Source organism: Notothenia coriiceps, unplaced genomic scaffold (genome assembly GCF_000735185.1).
Source record: "Notothenia coriiceps isolate Sejong01 unplaced genomic scaffold, NC01 NC01_scaffold00000339, whole genome shotgun sequence".
Taxonomy (NCBI): domain Eukaryota; kingdom Metazoa; phylum Chordata; class Actinopteri; order Perciformes; family Nototheniidae; genus Notothenia; species Notothenia coriiceps.
In genome coordinates, this window is record NW_011333040.1 from 20484770 (window position 1) to 20507965 (window position 23196).

Here is a 23196-nt window from a genome sequence, read left to right on the forward strand (position 1 = left end):
TTCCAGCCGATCCTTGAATGATGTCACTTTCGAAAAACATTCAATGAACTGCAAACAAATCTCGACTGGTGGAAAAGAGTTTGCTCATAACTGTGCAATTTTTCTACTTCTTGTCAAAGGAAGTTTTGGCTAATTTACTAGTCCAGGATTTCTCATGGCTGAAGTGAAGGATTTTGACCCCGTTTTCTCTCACTGCACCACACCACTTTCCACGGTCTGCCCCTTTGGTCCGGCACCTAATTATGTGGCTCTTCACAGGACCATGTATCACAAACGGTGTCCCCAAGGCCACCAGGTCCACCCCTGCCAATACTCAGTGGCATCTGCTCTGCTTTAACGGCATATGGGAAAATAACATGGCAAAAAACAACTTGCCCTCCCATGACATTTCTTCCCTTTGATACCTCGCTCTCAACTTCTCAACTCAATTTTAGCCCTGTGCCACTGTATGTGTGTGTGTTGGAGCCAAATGGAAACTGACCTCCCACCACTGGAGACGGATCAGACTACTTTAAGTCATATCCTGTGTTAAAGGGCGGGTCATCCAAATAGCAAAAAACAAACAAACAATATTGGAAAAAGGCAAACAATTTTTGCCAGAAACATCTCATGGCTTTGCGGTGCAAACAGGCATTAGACTAATTTAAATATATATCATATCATTAACATAGCATAAACATTTAATTAATTTGGCAAACTGTTACTGGTTCACAGATTTAGGAGCAAAATTCATTTGGGGTCTTGTTTATGATTACGTGATAAATGTCAAATGTTCTCTTGTTTTGCTCCCCACAAACCCTTATGAGGGAATGATCTGACTCTTAGCTGCTACATGCTCAACTGTCTTATATTTAGTCTATCTGCTGTGTGGTGTTGGGCAGGTAGCATGCAGATTAGTTGGCTGTTTTTGCTGAACGGCTGTTGTGTCTTAAAAAGACAAGACGAGAGCAGTGAAAGGAACCAAAGGGTTGAAGTTAAGATGTGGGCCATTAACCAAAACAGTTTGCCAAAAGAAGCAAAAATGCTCTGTAGAACTAAGGGTAACTGCAGGGTCGGGAGATAGCTTTGTAAGAGTTTGTCATTTGAAACATATGAATATTAATAATAGCAGCTTTATGGAGTTTAACACCAATTGTATCTTTCCGTAAACAATGTCCACGACTGTTAAACGTTTTTATTAACTACTTTGTGCTGAAGAAATAGATTGCAATAACTAAATACATTTGAGTTTTAAAAATATCCTATTTAATCGTGTGAACACTGCAAATTAAATTACATCAGCTTTTATTATATGGAAGTGACTGCTTGAAGAGATTTCTTAAAACCTTGACATATCAAATTGTATGCATGGTTGGATGCCACCATAACAATGACAAAAAGCCATTTAAAGTGGTTTAGGTGAATCAAATCTTTAGGACATAATCCAATGAGAAAGGTTTGCATCCATTTTCAGTCAGGGGCATTTATAAAATGTTTGTTTTTCTCTCATTAAAATGCCGTTTGTTCATTCTTTGTGGGAAAACACCTGATAATACTGCTACGGAAACCAGTTGGACTGTTTGCAAAGCTTACTCCTCACATACGCACAGAGACATTAACAAATGCTTCTGTACGAATGAGACAGCTCCAGGTAGAAACCAACTGCCTGTTTCTCTCTAAGTGGCTGCTGCTCCGTTGAAGACGGTGGCTGATTAGGAGGTCAGACCCATATAAGTCAGGATGAGCAAAAACAGGATGACTCATATGGATCAGTCTCCAAGCAATTTCCCTCAAATAACCCCTTCTCTCTTTCTGCTCGTGGCAGGATCAGTGATGAGCTGACCAGACTGTGCTTCTCGCTCTGCTGCATCTCCAATCATTAAATACAAGGGGAAGTTGTAATGGAGTACTTCATAAAAATGTTGAGGTCTATGTGCATGAAGTATCCGAGAATTGTAACACAGATTTCTGGTCAGGTCACGGCAGGTTTACGGCAACTCACTCTAGCACAAGAGACAATCTGCGCTACGACAAGACACTTAATGAAAATTGTCAGTTTTACTTGGAGAATCAATAACTCCAGTTTTCCCGTGAATAACATATAATAGGATGCAATGTGAGCACATCAAGGTAATCTTTTCACAATCTCCCATTGCAGCAGCAGCACTGCTTTGCATGAATTACAGTAAAATCTGGAGTTATGCACGCGGGTAGGCCCCAAGCTGTTAGCCTGTTTTTCTCAAAGGTTTCTGCGAGAGAAAAAGAGAGAGGGAGGAGGAAGGGGGGAGAAAGAAGGAGGGAGGTAGAGAGGAAGTCCTGGGGGGAGACTTGCACTTGCTACAAGAATGTTTCTTTTCCAACTTATTCAAAATGGAAATAATACAAAGTCATAAAAGGGAGGGAAACAATTCTGATCAAGAGAGCAAAAAGTTTTGTGAAACTTTTATATTCTTCATTTTTTACAGTTTTAATTTGGCACATGGCACAATCAGCATGTATGCATCTGGTATACATAAATATTAAATATTGTATACATAAATATACATATAGAGCTCTTACAAAGACACCTAGGGACGTCTTGGCAGCAACAACAGTGCTTAGAATTTATTTGTTGGTGCAATCTGAACAGTGTTTTAATTTTTTTGTAAGTGGGATTGATATCTTCCTAAAAGCTCTATACATATATGTATGCCCATATTTATATATATATTCAAAGAAATACAAGTGTGCACTGATGTAGGTTTATTCAGTGCAAACAGGCCACTGTCTGCTTTTTAAGAGGAACTCTTACAAAGTCAATGGAATCATGTCAGTTAGTTCAGTTGAATCTTTAGCTATTTTTTTTCTCTTACACGTAAAATAATAGATTTATTTTGTAATCTTTAAGCAAAATTAGACATATATAACTTTGAAAATAACAAGTGCTATTTTGCAAAGACAGACACCCAGAGACGCAGCAGAAACACTACTGGTGCTGAACCAAAATCAACAACATAAGAAAATACTCAGCCCCCTCCCCCCAAAAAACCACATTATACAACCTACAAACCAAAAAACAGGTGCACGGACACACACACACACACACACACACACACACACACACACACACACACACACACTCTCAAAATACACTCTCACACACGCAGACTCAATCCCTCGCCGCTCTTGCTTTCGCAAGTTCCGACAATGTGTCTCTTCCTTTATCTCAGCCTCCTTCTACCACGCAAGGAACGAGAAATCATTTTCACATGCACACAAACACACCGGTGCTCTAAGCAGCATGTGTACGTGCACACTTTGTGGAGATAATATCAGATAGCTTAACAGATAAATTGGCTGTAAAAGATGCACTTTTTTCTTAACAAAACAATCACAGTAACATAGTATTTATCTCTGCCTTCTCATTTCCCGGCAGGAGCTGTCCCAGACAAATCATTTCTATACGAGATAAAAAAGATAACACCGTTTGTGTGGCTGTTGCATTGGTACACAACAGAAAGAAAATATGAGTTGCCCAAAAAGGGTTTAAAATCTCTACATCTGCATATCCTCTAGGCTCCCATCCCGGTATTCAGTCTCTCATCTTTGAGTCTCATCGGTTTGTAACACACTCCACTTGGAATAGTCTCAGGGAATAGAAATAATGACAAAAAAGAACAAGCTTTGTAAGGCATTGAAAAGTAAAATAAAACAAAGAAGCAATTAAAAACATTTTGCGAATATTGACGTAGAGGCCATTGTTCGAGATGTGTCTCCCGCAGGAGGAAGGTATGGGAAATAAAAAGCACTTCTCTTAGTTTTGTTATGTATAGAAGATCAGTGTTGATATCTCCTCAGTCTGCTTAAAAAGGCTTTTAAAATGATTATTTTAGAAAAAAACACTGCAGAAAGACCCCCCCTCCCCCAATCAGGAGAAGGAAAGCAGTTTGATTTTGGCAGCTCTGCACAACTTGACATCCCTAGAGAGCTCACAGCAACTCTCCTCGTAGTAAAAGTCTAGTTAAATCTCTTCACGTTTTAATCCGACTCATGCCCTTCCCCTCCCCCCTCCCTGTGATATTTATAAAACACAATCCTCTCCTCCAATCGTTCATCCTCCTGTTCCTCCTCAACCACCACCACCGCTGCCTCCTCTCCCCCCCCGCCTGCGCCGGCTGCCCCAGGCCTCCTTAAAGCTATACGCGGGTGGTTGAGTGGGAGTGCGGCAGGCCGGTGGAGTTGAAGCCGGTTGTGAAGGTGTTGTAGGGGTGCAGGTTGGGCATCCCCACCAGGGAATTGGGGATCATGGTGATGGTGTTGGGGGTCATGAGGGGAATGTCGTCCGGAGAGCGCCGCAGAGTGAGCGTGTAGTCGGGCAGCGAGGCCAAGCGCAATGCCCCCTCGTTGCTGTTCCCCGCCTCACACTCATGGTGCGTCTGGTTCATCTGCAGCGACATGATCTCCTCCTCGGGCGCATGGTGGCCAATGTCGTTGGAGGTGGTCTGGCGTTGTGGGCTGGGCTGCCCGTGGCCGGAGTCCTGCCGGCGCTTGTCCTTGCGGTAGTAGAGGGCCGCGAAAGCCAGCACATTGAGGAACAGCAGCGACGCTCCCACAGCGATAGTGACACTGAGCTCTGTGGAGTAATCCCGAGGGTTCTCCACCACCAGCGGCCCCGTCTCCTCGTCGTCGTTCCAAGAGTCTTTGTCCTCATTGTTGTAGGCCGGGGACATGGGGGGCCGCTTGGTGTTGTGTTGTCCGTTGGGCCTCCTGGTGGACAAGGAGTTCTGCGTGGTATCTGGTGGCGGCACTTTGGTGGTGGTGGAGGTGTAGTGGAACATGTCGTGCAGGTTGTACAGGTGGGGCACTAGGTGTTTCCAGAAGGCCACTTTAGTGGCGCGGTAGTGGTCCCGCACACGTGGCTTCAGGCCGATATGCAGATACAGCTGGTCCTGGGGGTTGTACTTGGACCAGGCCACCTCTTCAAAGCGGTTGGCCTTGGTGTGGATGAACTTGGTGTCTTGAGGAACCGGCTTGTTAGGATCCCTACGGAAAGAGAAGAGACATACATGAGAAGTGAGGAGTGTTAAATGAAATTCTGACATGAGCATTTAATTATTCATGCACGTACATTCATGTGGGAGTAGGAGGCACATAAAAATACTGAAGAGACAACACAACGGTACCAGTCACAGCCTATATTTTGGCGTGAAAGGGGTCCAGCCACCACTGGAGAATTTATTGATCTCGTTCGGCGTAACCCACAACAGAGAAAACACAAACCCACAACAGCAACTAACAGGCTGCAGTTAATAATTTATCAAGGTGTGTGTGTTGTGGTAAAGTTCCTGTAGCTGCATCAACAGATACTGATTTATCTTTAATCAAATTTAATTTCCCAATACACCATTACATTTGTAATTGTACCACAAGTTCTGGCGGCCCCTGTTCTCTTCCGGCCACCTGTATTTGGGTATAATGTGGCTGCCCCCCCCCCATCCTCGAACCCCACATGCTGTTCTTAATTCATTTCTGATGCATCCCACCAAGAAAAAACCAAGGCAGAGGCTTTTAAAGTAAACACATAGGAATAAGTCAGCAGGCTTTAGGGTTCGCGTCAGGAGGCATCTTGTTGTTGATAATCCAATGCTGGTGGAGCCCCTCTGCTAATTGCTAAGGGAAGGCAGCACAGTGTGCATCGGCATCCAGCGTACTGACGTAGAGTGGACCATATTAATCAAGACACTAAGAGGAAACTGCAGAGGTGCGTGTGTGCTTGGAAACATGGATGTGAGTGTGTGTGTGAGAGTTGTAGTGAGAGACAAAAAGGATGTGTGAGAATGTGAGACTGAGAAAATTTTCTGGTTGCAGTACCTTTTTTAATCTACAGGGTTCAGTGTTCCACTTTTCAGTTTTGTGACACGTTGCCTCAACACCGGACAGCCAACCATTTCAATTACAGTGAAGCTATTGATTTATTGAAATAATTAACATATAGCAATCTCCCACAATCACACTAAACTCCATGTAGCTTTGTTACCATACAATGTCAGGAGTGGGAGTGCTGCAGCACATTGCTTTCACTTTTGGTGCTGAGGAAATGCCTTTCAGTGAAAGAACCTGAAGAATGGTGCTGCGGCCTTGAAAACACAATAATTAATGTTAGAGTTGAGGAATTTGAAAACTGTGTTGTCGCAAGGATCTTGGCAACATCTTCTGTAAATGTCATGAAGTATCCCTTTGTGGGTATGATTGCCATGTCACTGGCAAGCAAAGTTCAAATTTCATTTGGGATTTTGGGATATGTGCGCCTATAGTGGTTTTTTGGCACAGGCTGAAAAACCTCCAAACATGGCCAAGAGAATTAAAAGCCATGCCAGAAGAATTCACCCTCCATCCTCTCTCCCGTTCGTTTCCCTGCTGTCAATTTTTCTTTTTCAGGTCAGTGCTTCTGGGAGAGATGAGAGAGAGGGAGAGGCAGCAAGCAAGAGAGGGAGGGAGAGAGGTAAAGCAAATTGAGATGGCTGCAGCTGAATATCTGGACCTGGGCCGGTGTCAGCAGAGCAGCCCGTAAATAACCTCTTTTATTAGGCCCGTAATGATCCCCAATGAATATTGACAGCCAGACTATGATGACTTTGTAGCTGAATATCAGTAATTAAGTTTCAAAGGAGTGGGTGGTGGAGGTAAGGTCATATTGATCTGCCTGTGTGCAACATGCCAGAGAACAGGACGTCAATGGAGCAGCCTGAGACATGGCTGTCTGCAGCTGGCGTGCTTCATGAATTTTCACAGCAGTGTTGTGCATGCTGTCACACAAACACACACACACAAGTGCAAGTAAGCAGCATTTTATTTCCCTCTCTTTCTCACACACATACACATACACAACAACAATGATAGAGGTCGGAGCAATCTCAGTTAATGGGAATTCTGGTCATTTCCATAACACTGCAATGCTCTCTTTTCAGGAGGGTCAATTTGCTGAATTGTTACGGAAAAAATATTGAAAAAGGTACTTGGATAGATCTCAAAAAACAATCAGTGTAAGCAGGGAGCAAAGGAGCGGTGGTGCGGTGGTGTGGAGGAGTTAGAAAAGCTCTTTGGTGGCTGGCTGTCTGGTTCAGTGCAAGTGAAGATGAATAATTTAAGGAACACAAAGAAATCAATGTGGCATCTTTAGTTAATTTGATTTGCCGCATTAGAGAACAACTGGCTGCCTTATCTAATTACACACACATATGCTTGGGTAATTGTTGCAAAGTCAATAGTAAACAGCCTGCATTCCTTTGAACAATTTTCTAGCACCGCTGCTCAACTTTGGGCTGCATACTGGCTTTGAAGTCCTGCCCTGAACTGCAGAGTCGGAGGCAGTGATCTCTGCTGCTCGATGTGGTGAGGGCTACTAAGTTACCCCGTTTTATATGAAACAAGGCTTAATGGTCCCTCTGTGTGACACACCATAGTCCTTAAACTTTTAAATTAGTCGTTAGTGCTGTGCTGCTTTCAATCTGCACATATTAAAATTGTTCTGAAATCATTGCTGACATGTTCAGCAGGTGAGGGAAATTATAGCACCTGTACAATATAACCTGATCCAATAGGTCTGTAATGCATACTGCCTGAGTCAAGCTAATAATATACTTTTTCAGTGGAAATCTTACAGACATCTTACAAGCAGTTATGGGAAAGCTTCTTAGAAAGCATGGCTTTGAAAGCTACCAATTACTTCACCTTAAGAGAGGTTGAACTACAGCTAAGCCTTCACAGGGAGAAATTGTGTTTGATATTTTGAAGCAACTTAAAAAAAGTTCAATCTACTTTAAAATAATGTTTTTGCAATTCTAACAAGAAAAGTTTGTACATTTTTAGACAGTATTGACAGACTTAACACTGGTCTGAAAAATATTTTACTTGTCAGAGCAGGATCTCTTGTTTATGATATACTGTTAAAGTTCTTAACCAACAGCGTAGACTCCCCTGTGAAAAAGGGACTGGTCCAAGGGGTTCAATTACATTCAAAAAAATAGGTTAGATAAAAAACAGTAAATATGTTTATGGCTTACATTTGTAGTTTCCGTAGTAACAAAGCATAACATTTCTTATTCTGTCTTCCCATTGTAGGCATCTGAGGACATGCTTATAGGGAATATATAATTCAGCACAAAACAACTACAAAGCACACAGTATTTCTCTGCAACAGCCACAATATGACACAGAAAAAATTATAAGCTTCCCAAGATATTATTGTGTTTGTAGATAATAAATAAAGACGGTTTGATGTTCTACCTAAACTGTGCAGTGTCTCTACACTGAGCCGCATACGCGTGTGAACAGAGACATTCTGTTTTGACTCTGTGCTTTTAAAACTAATGACTATGACGTCAGCCGAGACCATCCACAGCCTAATACTCAGAAAAACAGACAAAGCTAAATTAAATTAAAAACTGCTGGAAAAGGAATCGTAGACGATAAGATATCAAAAGTCTACCAATCTTGATGGATCGATTCCTTTTAGATGTCACCGCGCAGCAAATAATTTTAATTGAGATAAAAGAAAGATAAAAGAAATTAAAACACTTATTGAACCTTATCAAAAACCTCAAAGGCTGAAATGAGGTGTGCTGGTTGTTCAAGTACAAACAAAAGGATTGCTTTGCCTGTTCATTTAATGTATCTGAATACGCAAAAATTACATCAGGCACCCGAACCTCATGGTCATCACGTCATTCCAAATATGTAACAGTCTGGCGATAAAACTCTTGACACTTCCCAAGCTCGCCGTATGTGGTCAGCTCTTTAGCTGGCGCCTTGTTGTGACTTGTAGGAATGAGTCCTGGCATAATGTAATGTTTGTGGTCCTGTTGGGCTCTCCCCTGCATTAGCTGATAGCCTGCCTCCTGTCAGACCTCCCACTTAATCCGGATGGTCATTGGAGCTATGGCTGGACTCCCAGGCTGAGGAGAGGGATTATTACACCCATAAAAGCAGGCGTTTTAATGGCCTTTCAGATTTCCTCTGATGTGTTCATATGGCTGCAGTACTATAAACCATCGCCTTCATGTTCTCCTCAGCTCCCCCGCTCACCTCCCCCCTCATAATGACCTGCTGACCCCCGCTAACCTTGGCCTGCCATGCGTGTTTAAGTACTCCCGTGTGTTTGTATCTGTGATTGACTGGGAGTTTGTCATTCATTTCCTGTCCGTCAACTGGTGTACGTGTGTGTGTATGTGAGTGTGCGTGTGTGTATTTGTGATGCATCATGGTGCGATGACCTGTGGGGCCACACAAGCGCAGCACTTGAATTCAAGACATGTCAAGACATTTCACCGAGCAGTAGATATGCTGTGTAGTGATGATGACGAGCCTCTCCAGGCGGATATAAGAAAAAAAGGCATCTGTGAGTGTTAAGCTGCTCTACTGTAGGATGCTGCAGCACCTGGATTACACACGACTCCCAGATCTACGTACCTGCACGAGTGGCAGAAAGGGGACCTAAGCTCATTACCTATTCCAAGCCCTATCTGCATGCTCTGATGTAAAAGGTAGATAAGGGGGAAGAATGAATATCATTTCTTCCTTTTTTCCGTTTCCCATGTACCTCCTTTCCCTTTTCATCCTGGTGTAATTTGAAGCGCTTGAATGATCATAGACCTAGCCATCACCAAATCTGAAAAGACACGTTTAGGTGCCCTAAGGCAGAAGACAAGAATCTATTTTCCCCCCACTCAGGGTCCCTGAATCCAGAGCGGAGTATAGCTTCTCAATATAAAACAAGGAGCACGCATTAATTCAGCGGCACAGATGCTCTTTTTGCTAAGCTGCTAAAATATGCAAAGTTGAAGCCTGTTTTTGTTTTTTTCATTTAGTTATTGTTGTGTATCAAATTCATCCCCTGAAGTTGTTTATCTACTTACCAGGTAACAAAGTAAGCAGCTAATTTTTATTTACAAAAGAAGGGTTCTGACACCTTTCCCTTCATCCTGTATACATTTTTCATAAAAACACTCATGTAATGCTCTTTAGTAGCATTTGGCTCGGCTCGAGGTAGGGGGTAGCTTCAGAACTGAGCGGGCAAATTATCAGGCTGTGCTCTTTTACCCTTCATGTGGTTGCATGCTGGGGCAGGGGGCTGAGTGATGCGCGGTTCATATTTTATGGCAGCCTCCAGTTCAGCAGGCTAAGTGATGCAGGGCGAGGCGCTCTGACTTTGGGGCGTGCAGAAGCGTTGGAGGACAAAGCTCTCGCACCACTCCTTAATATGGACGCTATTGATTTGTCTGATTAAATGAGTGGCAGCAAACCAAACACCTCCCTCTCCTGCATCACCTGCCTAACATTACCTCTGTAACCAATTAGCAGCATCCGACCACTTCTATTGTATGTTTAGTACGTAACAAAACAGTATTTATCCCTATTTAATCAGACACCCACTTACTTACGGATACACATGCAGATCTACTTTCCTTTTCTCCTCCTCCCTCGCTGCCCTCCTCTCATTACATTCAGCACACAGATCACCGATCAATGGGATCCAGGCCCCTTAACAAGCCACACCACTTCCTTACCTTCTCTAATGCAAATCAGGGTATTGGCTACAAATCTCCTATCAAGTGAGTGCCTTTTTAATGGAGTAGCTAGGTGGCTGTTCGGGATTGTGCGGTTTCACAATGCCTGGCATTCACCGCTTCCTGGTACAGGTTGAGTCGGTTCTTACCAAGGAGTCTGAAGAGAACGGGGGATTATCCGGACGAAGGACAAGAGGAGGGGGATCAGAGATGAGTGATGTAACTACTAGACAGCTGGGTTAAAAAAAGAAATACTGAAGGAGTGCGTGAATGAGGTCAGACGGGGAAAAACAGTTGATGTATTTGCATTGTTAACCCTACGGGAGGGTTGTTCGATTGACAAGTGGGAGAAGAACAAAGAAAAAGAAATCAAATAGCAGGGTTGTAAATCAAAGCCCTGGCTGCTTAACGGCACTACAGACACACTGTAGTTACTGCTATCTACATTTGTTTGGTCGACAGCCGTTGTCACTAAAGACAAAGCAATCAATACTGCATTTTTTTGCTCATGTTGTGAACATAAAACACGAGTAGACTTTCTTTTTTTTTTTAAATGAGGGAGAGGGGTATGGAGGAGAATGAAGAAAAACATTTCAACACATGACAGCGCTCTGCTCTTTAACTACCTAGTAAGGCCCTGCGCAGCATGTGGCACACAAAACAGTGGAAATAAGCACCAGCCAGATAGGAAAAAAATAAGCTGTGGGAAGATGGCCCAACATATTTATGGCACTAATGATATGTGATGATTGATCTTTTCTAAGTCTTTTCATCATTCTCTCTATTTCTGAAGTGTTCTGCCAGTTTTTTTGTGTGTAGCCGGGCAGCTGTGCTTGCATTTGTGTTTGTGAGGGAGAAGTATGTGGAGTTGTTTCAAAAGTTTTGGAGAAACTGTTTAGAAGAAGTTGTTGTGGCTGTAAAGCGCAGGCAATTTTTGCCTGTCAATAGTAAAACAAATGTTGCAGCCAGAAATATAACTCTGAGCTGAGTAAAGCCCTGGTTTGTGAAACATCCCTAACTCTCAGGAAAGAACAGCCCATAGTGTAAACACACACTCACAGTCCCGCACACACTAAGAATATTTGACAGCATGCACTGACACTGATGGAGGTAAATAAAAAAAAGCGCATGGGCAGGGATTTGCCCTGAAAAGATGACACATGAGAGCCAGGGAAAGGAAGAGCTTTGAGGCGAAAAGCTGCTATGATACACACTGTTGACATGCAGCCCAAGTGTCTCAACATCGTGTCACACATGTTGCTACAGCCGATTTAGAGAGGGGGCAGGATATTCAATCTGGGTCAGTTCATTACGAACATCTGGAAGGGAAGCTTTACAGATATAGGGAAGATGGTTGTTGGACGGAAAATGGAATTCAGCTGTGCCTTAATTAAAAGGATGTCCTCTGGAGCCAGATTGGGTTGGGTGGTGTTGGACGATAGATCTATATCCCCTGGTGAGGTCTAAATGAGGAGGATGATCTTAAGAATCTTTGAGAAAAGTCTCAGATCCTCATCCCCTCCCCCCCCCCGATTTGTTGGTGGTAGAATCCTTTTCTTGGCCGGGGATAAAATTACCCTTTGGAGCGGCACACTGAGTTTTGTATTATCCTGGCATCTAATCCCGGGCTCTTCACCATCTGAGTGCCTAATTGTGGTCTGCATGTAATCCCCCAGTCTGGAGTTACGCCAAGGCGACACACCACAGGGCAGATAGACCCATAACATGAAAAACAGTATAGTCAGTTTACTTTCCCATTATTTAGCACGTAGACTCAATAAATCAGTGGCACTGCAATCAACAAAACTGACATGGGGTCAGGAGTAAAAGTGCGATTTGTTTTTCGGCTTCTGCTGCTCCCCAGGTTGAAGGCCAGATCAGGGTTACGAAAGGCTTCCCGCTGGTGTGTTAAGTGGTTCTGGGTAAGATGGGTAGGCTGTCATCATCCATTAAAGTTAATTTCTCTGAGGTAGCAAGATCCAAGCTCAGAGTGATTCAGCACCGTGCATTGCAACATGGCGGCCTCAAACGTTTTTCATTAAAATGAATCACGCGCTCTCGTCCTTTAACTGCAGATAATATTCTTGAAAGGGCGCATGAGAAATTCCATCTGTATCTTCACATTGCAGCTTTGTATGTGTTGACACAAGATGGCTGTCAGGCAGAGGAGACAGCTGTTTAGGCCGAACATTGCTGATGGACCTCAGTGCTTCCCTGGAGGAGCCGACATCAGTCCATCTGCACTATTCTGCCATTAGGAGTTCAAGGATCTAGCAGAGCCGGCGGCACGGCCTATCAGCTAGATGTAAATGCCACCTGATTGGACAGCAGATGATGTAGAGAGAGATACAAAATGGGATCAATACCTCTCTGGGAACGAGGATTGTGAAATAACATTTCAGTCGTTTGAAATGATTACAAGTAGTCGTACAAAATAGCCAGGTTTTGTGACGGGTGGGGGGGAAATTGAGCATTGTGNACACACACACACACACACACACACACACACACACACACACACACACACACACACACACACACACACAATATACAGAAAGGCAGGCAGCCATGCACACAAACTCAACCCAAACACGCAGCCAGGCACAAATAGCGCTGCACACATTCTGGAGGACCATTTAATCTTCCTCAGATTCAATATGTCTCAGGTTTTCAGAGTAGCACCCAGGAAGTCCAGGCAAGTAACACCTCTGAAAAAAAATTCTGTGTTCAAAAATGCCTTTTCTGTCCCATACAATCCAGTATAAAGCTTCTTCTATCCTGCAGCTTATTTTCTGGAGCACAGAAGGGCTTTTAATAGGACTGAGATGTGATTTATCTGTGTGACCTTCGGTTTATAACACATCTCTAATCGTGGGATCTCTGGTTTTTAATTCTAATTTGCAAGTACTGATGTTAAAACTCGTTTAAAATACCTACTATAATATGTGTGAATAGTTTTTAGTTTCTACTATTATTAGACTCAAGATTTAAAACAACACCTGTCTGATCTAAATTGGGATAAGAGATACTGGTCTTAAATTGGTAGTGGTACTCCATATCTCTCAGATGTATAATACTGTAATGATCACGCAGCATTCAGTGCTGCTGTCAGTATTTAAAATGGCATTCAATCATGCAATGTTTTTTCAATTAGCCTACCGTTTAATTATTTTTTTCCCAACAGCCATCTGCTTATGATGATGTTCTTTTGCGACTACATTATCGTTGTTTATATTCTGAGGACTGTACAGCAGAGAGATTGACATTCTCTGAAGATTGGGCTAAATCAAGAGAAAGTAAATACAGCTAATCCCACCTATACAAAGTGATGTGTGTAACAGGCATAACATTGGCGACCTAATGGTATCTAAAGGCCATACATTTAAGGTGTTTGACTTTCTGATCAATGCAGCCAGTCCACCACCCTCTCATTAGCAGCAGGCTGACCTCAAGTCAAGGTAACACTCAATATCGGAGGAGACAACTACACGGTAATTACTTTATTAGTCTTTAAACAAAACATGATCTAAGTATCTTCTAGAGTGATCAAAATCAAACAAATCTCCTCGCTCCTAATGTGTTTTTCTATTTGAAATCTGTGTGCAGATATTGAATCAATGCTTTTGGGGAGTAGATGGTAATTCATTTTTCCTCTACCAACCACCTGTGCGGTAGACAAGCAGCCAACAATGTCATTTCATCTTTCTCCCAATGGGCAATTCCCTCTATACCATGATCATGGAAAACATAAATAAAGGTAACCATTGGGCCAAGTATAACATTATAATTCCATTAAAATTAAGAAGGATTATCCAAAATAGTACCGATAGGAATCGATACCAATAAGCAGTATCTGTATGGATAAACCTCTAACAATTGGGATAGCTTATTCAAAAACTTTACTCACCCAGTCTTGGCAAAGTTGGTCCAGTAAGTCATGACCACAGCACTGAGCATGACATCGTTCTTTGAGAAGTTACAGGGGAAAAGGTCAGTGGGACCAATCATAGGAATTCCAAAAACATATGGCACCTCGTCCCCATGGGCTGCGTCTGACCAGGCTGGCTTCATCAGGCTCTGGCAGTGGTGGTAAAAGGCGTAGAAGTAAGTGGGAGACCCGTAGCGAGCGTGGAGGTCTGCCGTCACCACCGATGGCTCCACCCATTGGTGGTCGGTAAACAGAGCCACCAGCGTCTTGCGCCTTGTCTCTGGATTGTCTCTGTCTGCCCAATCCGTGTACATGAATTTAATGGTCTCCCTCAACGTGTCCTTGCCCTCTGGGTACCCATACAGACTATCCACAAAGTCTGACACAGAGAAGTCAAAGTCATTTCCAGACACGCCGTCCTCTGAATCCACCACGTTCTCCACAAAGCGCAGCCCCTCGCCCTGGTTGACCCCCAGCATGATGTCGTAGTTAAGAAACTCGCCCTGCTCCATCAGGATCTCGGGGTCATCTGGAATAACATCCCCATCGATTACAGGTCCAAAGGCCACGTGGTATCTTGCTGGTTGTATGTCCTGCTCCACCAGCTCCCTGGAGGTCTTCTTCCTCAGACAGTCCACCATGTCCAAGGTGTCCAGGACATTACAGCCCACCTTCTCCGACAGGAGACGTGTGTACTTGACCGGCTGGTAGTTCACTGCCCAGCTGGAGAGGGCTGAGCCGCTCTGAATGATGGCTCGGTGGAACAGACCTGCAAGGACACAGAGAGAAGAGACAGGCTCATGTTTAGTGTGTCACTATCACCGACGATAATTCCGTTATGTGCTATACGACATGTATAGTTGTTAATTGTGTTGCTGCCATTATCAAAAGGGGGCTGTCAGCGGCACAGTTGATAAGAATAACAAAGGCCAGACAGAACAAGTCCTTGTTGCCACACAGAACAATAATGGAATCATGAGTGTGATAATGAATGTGCAGATGGCCTGGTCTCTCAGACAGCTCGCAGACAGAGGAGGGAATCAGTTCTCTGCCTGTCATCTTCTCCTCTTCCATCTCTATATATGCACTCTCGATATTAATGCCTGTATGTTTGTCAGGAGCAGATGCTGCCACTATGGCTCAATAGGTTTTGTTGCAAATAGAGGATGGACTTCACCAAACATTAGTAGTTGTACATGTATGAAATGCAGTAAGAGTCAGATTGCAGCTTTCTTGAATATTATAAACCCTGCACACAGCTAATGCGTTTCAAGGGGATTTTAATAGGATGACCCTAAAACACTTATTTACACACTTCAGAAGATTCAAAATGTTTTATTGTCATATGCACATAAGCTATAGTGTAGAAATGGCAATGAAATTATTCTGACCCGAGCTCCTCCAACGATGAAAAATATATAATAAAATACAGAAATATAAGTGTGCAAGAAGTCTATATACATGTCAATAGAATATGATATATACAAGAACAGAATATGACATTAAATATCGTACATTAAGACGCAATTAAAAATGGTTTATTACGGTGATAACTATTTAGATATATAAGTAGATTGCAAGATCACAAACAGATGATCGAGGCACTTAACAGAGCCCAGGTGTTTAGCAGTACACACACACACACACACACACACACACACACACACACACACACACACACACACACACACACACACACACACACACACACACACACACACACACACACACACACACCATTAGTTATGCCGTGTGCATGTTAAAAGTCATTTTTTACCTGAAAGGTCTCTAAATTCTAGTTAGTGGGCGGGTTGCTATAAATACAACTAGACTCCTACTCCCTACATTCAACTGGCAATACAATGCAACATGGTGGCACACAATGTAAGAAGCTGAACAGAACTGTTTCCTGCCTACAATGTACCGAAAATGAAAAAAGTTGCACAAAGAGTCAACACACCATCTATTATGTGAAGTTTCTTGTTTGTGCGTGGGTGGGCTTTAAAAGGGGTGGAGGGGGTTTGGAGATAAAGATGAACAAATCTTCAGTCTCATGGGGTTCTCTGACAAATGTAAGTACATTTGAGTCCCAGTGCAATGTGAAGGAAATGTACAATGACTTTTCACCACAAGGAACAGATCCCAAATATCAAACGTAATTAGCCCAACAATAATTGAACTGCGTTTCCTTTTTGAAAAATGTCTGGAGGTGGAATGATATACTCTCTTTCAAAAGGAGTCCTTATAGTCTTGACAGCCCCACTCCTCTGTCCTTCTGATGGGGTTTTCAAAATCACTAGTGCTGAATTACGCGTCTGAAAAAGGAAGTCAGAGACACAGCTCGTACCACTTCACCATGCTGCTTTATTGCACATGGTCGTTTTACTGCCAGAGTCATGGAACACCGCTGAACTCGTGATATTAAAAGCCACAGCATATGAAATGATCTAGAAATATCACGTATTCAAAAAAAAGAATCATTAGAACACTCCATGTTGAGGCCACAAAGACTAGCAGAGAAATATACAGGCACGCAGACGCAGTTTGAGCTATTTCAGCATCAGTGTGGGTGGCTGCGTTGAAGTCTTTGTGTTTATGAGGTAAACAGCAGACTTAAGTGCCAGATATATCACTTTGGTAGTCTTAATCAGAGGTGGCGGGGGGCTTATTTCTTCTTGGCGAAGATGAAGCGTTTATTTACAGAGCTATTTACATTTATTTGTTCGCAAGTAGTAAGTAGAATTAATGTGTCTGGGTGAGTGAACTGTGAAATGTTTCTGTGGTGAGTGCGTTTACTAGTATAAGCCACAGTTTGTGTATTTGATCAATGAGTTTGGGTCTGCTTGCGGCAGCTGTTGGCAGCAGAGATTTCCCCGCACGTCTCAAAATACGTTTTTCGATTTAAATGTTTGTTTGTTTCGGTTCCTGCCTAACTCTGCGTGGATGAGCCCCTCAGCTTTATGTGGTCTTGCCAGGACGCTGCCCCGCTGTCCTATGGTTGTGTGCCTCTGCAGGACGCTGGCCTGTGCCGGTTCCCAGGGAGCAGGAGCAGATGTTGAGGGTTTCACCCACTTGAAAGCATTAGAGGGGCAGCCGCAAGATGAAAGATGGCCGCTCAGAGGCAAAGAGGGGGGGCTGGGGCTTAATCCTGCCATCCCTCCCCTATCCTCCTCCTCTCCCCTCCCTTCCCCTCCCCTTGCTCTTTAGTGGTATTGCCTCTCTTCACATCTCGACTCAGATTGCGCTGTGCAAACAGAGCCAGTCATGGTGCAGGGAGTCTGTCCTGAATCCCAATGCCGAACCCGACAGCATTGCCGAACACTTTCTAAATGCCTTTGATCAGAAAGTTGCCGTAGGAAAACGTTTTCCAGCAGGGCAGCTCTTGTGATTGCCAAAGTGATTTTGACAGACATACGTATATCAAATCCGTTTGCCGTAATTGAGGAGAGCGGCTTGAAAGCAACTAGCCTGGGTCCCGTGTGCATCTGAACCCACAGATGGCCCGCTGCTGAGGAGGATGCTGCCAGGTTGACATGACCAGATTTATCTCCTGCTTTGGTTGATGAAAGGGAGGAAGAGTGATTGAGGCCTTACTATTGTTTATATATACAGTCTATGGGAGAAACACATAAATCCAGCGCACATGAGCTGCCAACGGGTCGATAAATATGCATTAGCGTTGTGTGTTATGAACCCCACTGTGTTAGGAAGCTCACTGGGGAAGGTCAGAGAAAGAGGAGAGCACACTACACACACAACACACTCAATCCCCCACTGTGGGAATCCACTAATTATCCACACTGGGAAGTGTACGTGTGTGTCTGCGGGTGTACACGTGCGTGCACGTGTATTTATGCTGACTTTGATTGATAAGACACAGAGATGATGAATATGTCAACAGACGACAGGGATCATCATAAAGGGGGTTAACCATTTGTGACATTGTTTTGTCTTCAGTATCTAAACTGACATCTACATAGGGAGCGATTCCCTGCTCAACACAGCGGAAACATTCAACAGAAAGGGCATGACGCAACACCTCCAAAATGTGTAGTGTCAAATTCATATCATGCATGTTTTTATTCTGTAAGAGCAACAGATAGCCCTATCATTATCTGCCTGTGTTTGACATGTGAGAACCCGACACCCAAACTGTGAGCAGATCCATCAAACCATAGCGCTGCTGGCAGATTGAGGTCACGCTGAATTATGGCTGGAGCTCCGAGGTAATCACTCATTGGGTCCCTGCTAAAATGCTGTCGGGTCGCTCTGCAGACGCCTCTGCTCTGCGGTTTGCCGACCTCGACCGCGCTGCCCCCTCACTAGACACCCGTTAGATGGTCAAGAGGTTCAGGCCCGGGATTGGCTGAGATGCTTGCAGGGATAATTCACCGCTGATAGGAAACTAAAAAGAATCTTGACCTTGGGGGTATGATGACCACCACAGACACTGGACTCAAACACACACACAGTTTAGGCCATGTTTTGACAAGAGAAATGTGGATTTGGTGATATTAACAAGCCAATGCCAAGGAGAGAGAGCAACATGAATCGGCTGTGCTCTGGATCCCTGCTAATGTATTACGTGTCAACTATGGACATGTGTGAGTGTTCAGTTTGTGTTAATGGACAAGGATGTTCTGTTGGTGTTGATGCCAGTAAGCGCCATAAATGACTGTACTTTGTAATCTGGAACAGCTGGCAAAAATCTCTGAAGCACCAGCGCTGAGTTGTATCTCTCCCTGAGATAAATGGGACTGTGAAATGTATCCTGCAAAAACCACTACAACCTCAACAATGTCATGTTAATGTTAAAAAACTCAAACTTAAAGACGTTCATCAGATGACCTTGAAAGTTGGTATTGGCCAAGTTTCCTTTAATAGGTCAGAGATTCATTTGTTAACACCACTTCACATGACTGAAGAGCTAATAGGGGGAAACAAGTATGTAAAGCAGCTATATCATAACAACATTTTTATCAGGAACATAAAAGGAAACGAGAGAAACCACTTGGTCACAGGGATTCATCTTTTTTATCCCACACCTCATACAATATCTTGTACATGCTTCTTCCTTTCCTTTCAATCTTTTCCGTCTGCTCTGCATTTCTGTCTCCCTCCATCTCACTCTCCCTGTCTCTTTTTCGGAGGGACCACGCTGAGTCCCTCCCTGCTGATTATTAGACATAAGCCTGCATTCAGCAGAGCCTGAATCCTCTGAGCCATCTTACCTCCACCATCACTTTACTGTAAGCAAATCTCCACAGACCTGAGGACTATGCAGAGCTTCCTCTGTTGCAAACATTTCTCTCCGTACACAGTCAAACTAGGCTAGCAGTTGGACACACTCAGTAAATGTTGCTCTGCCTCCCTCACTGCATTTCATTCTTCTTCTTCACTCTTCTTTTCTTTCCCTGCAGTGTTTTCCCCCTATTGCTTAGCTCTGATTTCCTTTCATGAATACAGAATGTTGTTGTTTTTTCAAATGATGAATGTATATGCATCCCTCTGATCCTACATAAAAATATTTAGCCAATTGGGAGATGAGCACTAATAACTGTTGCCTATTTGTATATCTTTGGTCACTTGCAGTCTCATAACACAGGGTTAAAGCTGCTGTCTCCATGGCTACAGCCTACAGTACCACAGGCTGCATCCACTTGAACACAAGTGCCTCTGGCCTGATCATGCATTAGTCCATGGATAATTTCACATTGGTCTGGCAGCCCTGAAACAACACCTACATTGTTTTTCTGTTCCATTAAAATGGTCACCCAACATCGAACTTGACGACTTCACACAGCACTGATAGAATGAGGAAAAGGGCAACGGGCTGCTTTCTGAGACAGTGGTGTCATTGAATACACTTCCTGGATTCCCTCGGGCTGCTGGGATACACTGCAAGTTAAAGCAAAGGAGAATCCAGGCAGTGTGTGTGCAATAATATCAGCAAGGCTGGTATTTGCCTTACATGTATGCTTCAATATTACAAATTAAAACATGACATAAAACATCCCAAAACAGACTTACGTCTTATGATTCATTGCATGCATGATTTGTTGTCTTTCTATTATGTGGCTGCGACTTTTACTGTTACCTGACTTCATAAGTTTTCTTTAAACCTGATTTACTCTGGGCTGATTTCATAACAGATGATCCAGCTGGATAGCGGCCAAAGAAAATGCATCTTTCTCCCAGAAACTGACTGTTTTGTTTTGCATTGCGCAGAACACAGAAACAAACTGTTGCCTATTTCACAGACTTGAAGTTGGTCTTACATCCCGGGATGTTGTAGCAACATTCAAGTGAAGAGGGCTTTGAAACAGAAGGACCGCCATGCTCATGTTTCATCATCTACATATAGAGTCAGTGTCTGAGGGGCCAGTGTTTTCATCCATCAGTGTGGGACACGCTTCATGCCAGCCCTATATAATGCTGTTTGAAGCTGCTGGTCTTCTGCTCCAGCCTCTGCAGAGAGTGCCTGCCTGCCTGCCTGCAGGCTGTGGCTTAGGCCAGATAAAGAGTTTGATCCACAGGGTTGGATGGAGGGAAAGAGGGAGGGAATGGGAAATCAGAACAGAGAAGAGATAGAAAAGAGGAAAAAAAGACAGATGGGATGGAAGGGGAAGACAGAGGAAATATGAAGGTATGAGTGACGGAGAGGAGAGAAATGGGAAATAGCAGGAGGCCGAAGGGGAAGGTAGGAGAGGAGAGGAAATAAAAGAAGGAAAGGAGGGAAGGATTAAAATGACCCCATTGACAGGCTGTGCCCAGGTTTCAGGATCGATGTGCATCTGAGCCCAGCGAGTGCGATATCTCCTACTAATCACGATGTGACATCCACTGGTCAATACCACACACTCCAGGCCTCATCATCGGCCCCCCTCTGCCCCTCAGCACACAGGGCCACTGCTCCTTCTTGAACTCATCAATCTGCCTGCTAATCACAGGCATGCACACCGCACCTGAGTCGAACTCTATATGTGGAATTATTCACTGAATTAATTTCAGCACAGAAATTGGCATGGGTGAGGAAATATCAATCGACCTGAGTATCGCAATTGTATCTTTTGTGATACTGTATCGATTGTGAAAAACAATTTTGATTTTTAATTAATAGATTACATGCAAAGATTTCTGTCTGACAGGGGCTCGGAAAAAGCAGTGCTATGATGTTGGATGTTAAAAGGACTGTGATGAATACAAATCTCAGACTCTACTGTTATGATTGCATAAAAAGGAACAATATTTTCCAGATTTATGCATATGAATCATTTTACAGTATTGCAATATATTGCAATACATCGTGTGGTACCTGATTTTGTCGCAACACAGCCCTAATAACTACATCTAAAAGATACGATTAAACATTTAAATACTTAATTTGTACTTCTTGAATTGTACGAAATGACAAATTATATATGATTAGCGCTGCTTTTTATTTGAAAATTTGACATGATCCAGTTGAATGTGCCCTTTCAGGAACAATCATAAATTGACATTAACCCACTCACTTATTAGCGGTTGGAGACACAAAGCGTCTAATGACACTTAAATAAACGTTAGGGCAGCTTTTAAGTACTTTGCTGTAGTTGCCTGTAAAGTGTTTGATGGACAATTACAGTGTAGGCTGTCTTTTCTTTAGCTGACATTTGGTTTGTTCAGTAATGCAAAATCTACAAATGGAGACATTATTATCAAAGTACATTTTTTCAATTATAGCAAAGCAAGGAGGACATCACAGGGCAGCAATATTCTCTTTGCTGCATACTTTTTTCCTTTGTCAGTTCCCTGTATTCTTTGGGAACTCATCTTTGCAGTCTCATGACTACACAGGCATCCACACATACAAACTGAATTGATTCCTGTCCTCCTCACATCTTCCCCGCCAAACAGAGAGAAACAGAGAGCCTGCACTGTGATTTTTTTCCCATTTGCACTCATGCATGTGTCACTAATGCTGCAGCCTCTGAAAAGCAGAGAATGCTATCTCCGTGTCCTTCTACTGCTAGCTCTCTTAGTGCTGTGGCATTCGAGGCGGTATTCGGCGAGCTCACACCACACTGCAGCAGTGCATAGATTGGCCCGATAGCTGTGTACGCAACAACAACACACACTGTCAGCAAGCCTTTACTAGGAGTCGATGTGGAAATGGGAAGAATAATGAGTTATTACGGGTTATCTGTGTGTATCTCCATGTCATGACTGTGTAAGCGGCTTGCTAATCTCATTAGATGGGACAAGTTGTTAAAGATGTTTTCTGATTTCCTCTCTCTTCTCCTACTGCGTCCACAAATAGATTTCAGATCAGTGTGCTGAGAGGAAATAATTAGCGCCTTTAGCTCCCAGAGATACTGGATTTCATAGGAGAATTGTGCATGTGGCTGCTGTCTAGTAACAGTGCAAACATCTGACTCCTGTTGTTTCTAAAAATATGCTCCATGTTTTACACCCAAATCTGCATTGTATAGCAGCCCCCAAAGCTTAGTTCCTTTTTATATATGCAGCCAGTATGCGCTCACTTCAACAAAGCAAGGCTCCACAAGTACAAATCAGATGTAAAGTATGTCTTGCATGGGAGGGTCAGAGATATAAGTCACACACAAATATGACAATCCAGCCATGAAATGTGGAAGGATGTGAAGCTTCTATTCTTGGCGACATCTTGCCTTTGACAGCCAGATGGGATGGCTGAAAATCATTTTTGGGCAAAGCAAAGCCACGGAGAGGGCGCAGTTGCATTTG

The 23196-nt window shown here is 43.3% G+C and overlaps 1 protein-coding gene across 1 annotated transcript in view; it reads right to left on the reverse strand.

Moving 5' to 3' along the window:
* Positions 1 to 2425: 2425 nt before the first annotated feature.
* The window catches only part of nlgn3a (neuroligin 3a), a 69891-nt gene continuing 49120 nt past the window's right edge, over positions 2426 to 23196 (reverse strand). Inside the window, exons 4-5 of the mRNA XM_010779005.1 lie at positions 14431 to 15220; positions 2426 to 5001 (exon numbers count right to left, since the gene is read on the reverse strand). Coding sequence (XP_010777307.1) covers positions 4155 to 5001; positions 14431 to 15220 — 1637 coding nt within the window. The 3' untranslated portion in view covers positions 2426 to 4154. The remainder of the gene's footprint in view (positions 5002 to 14430; positions 15221 to 23196) is intronic.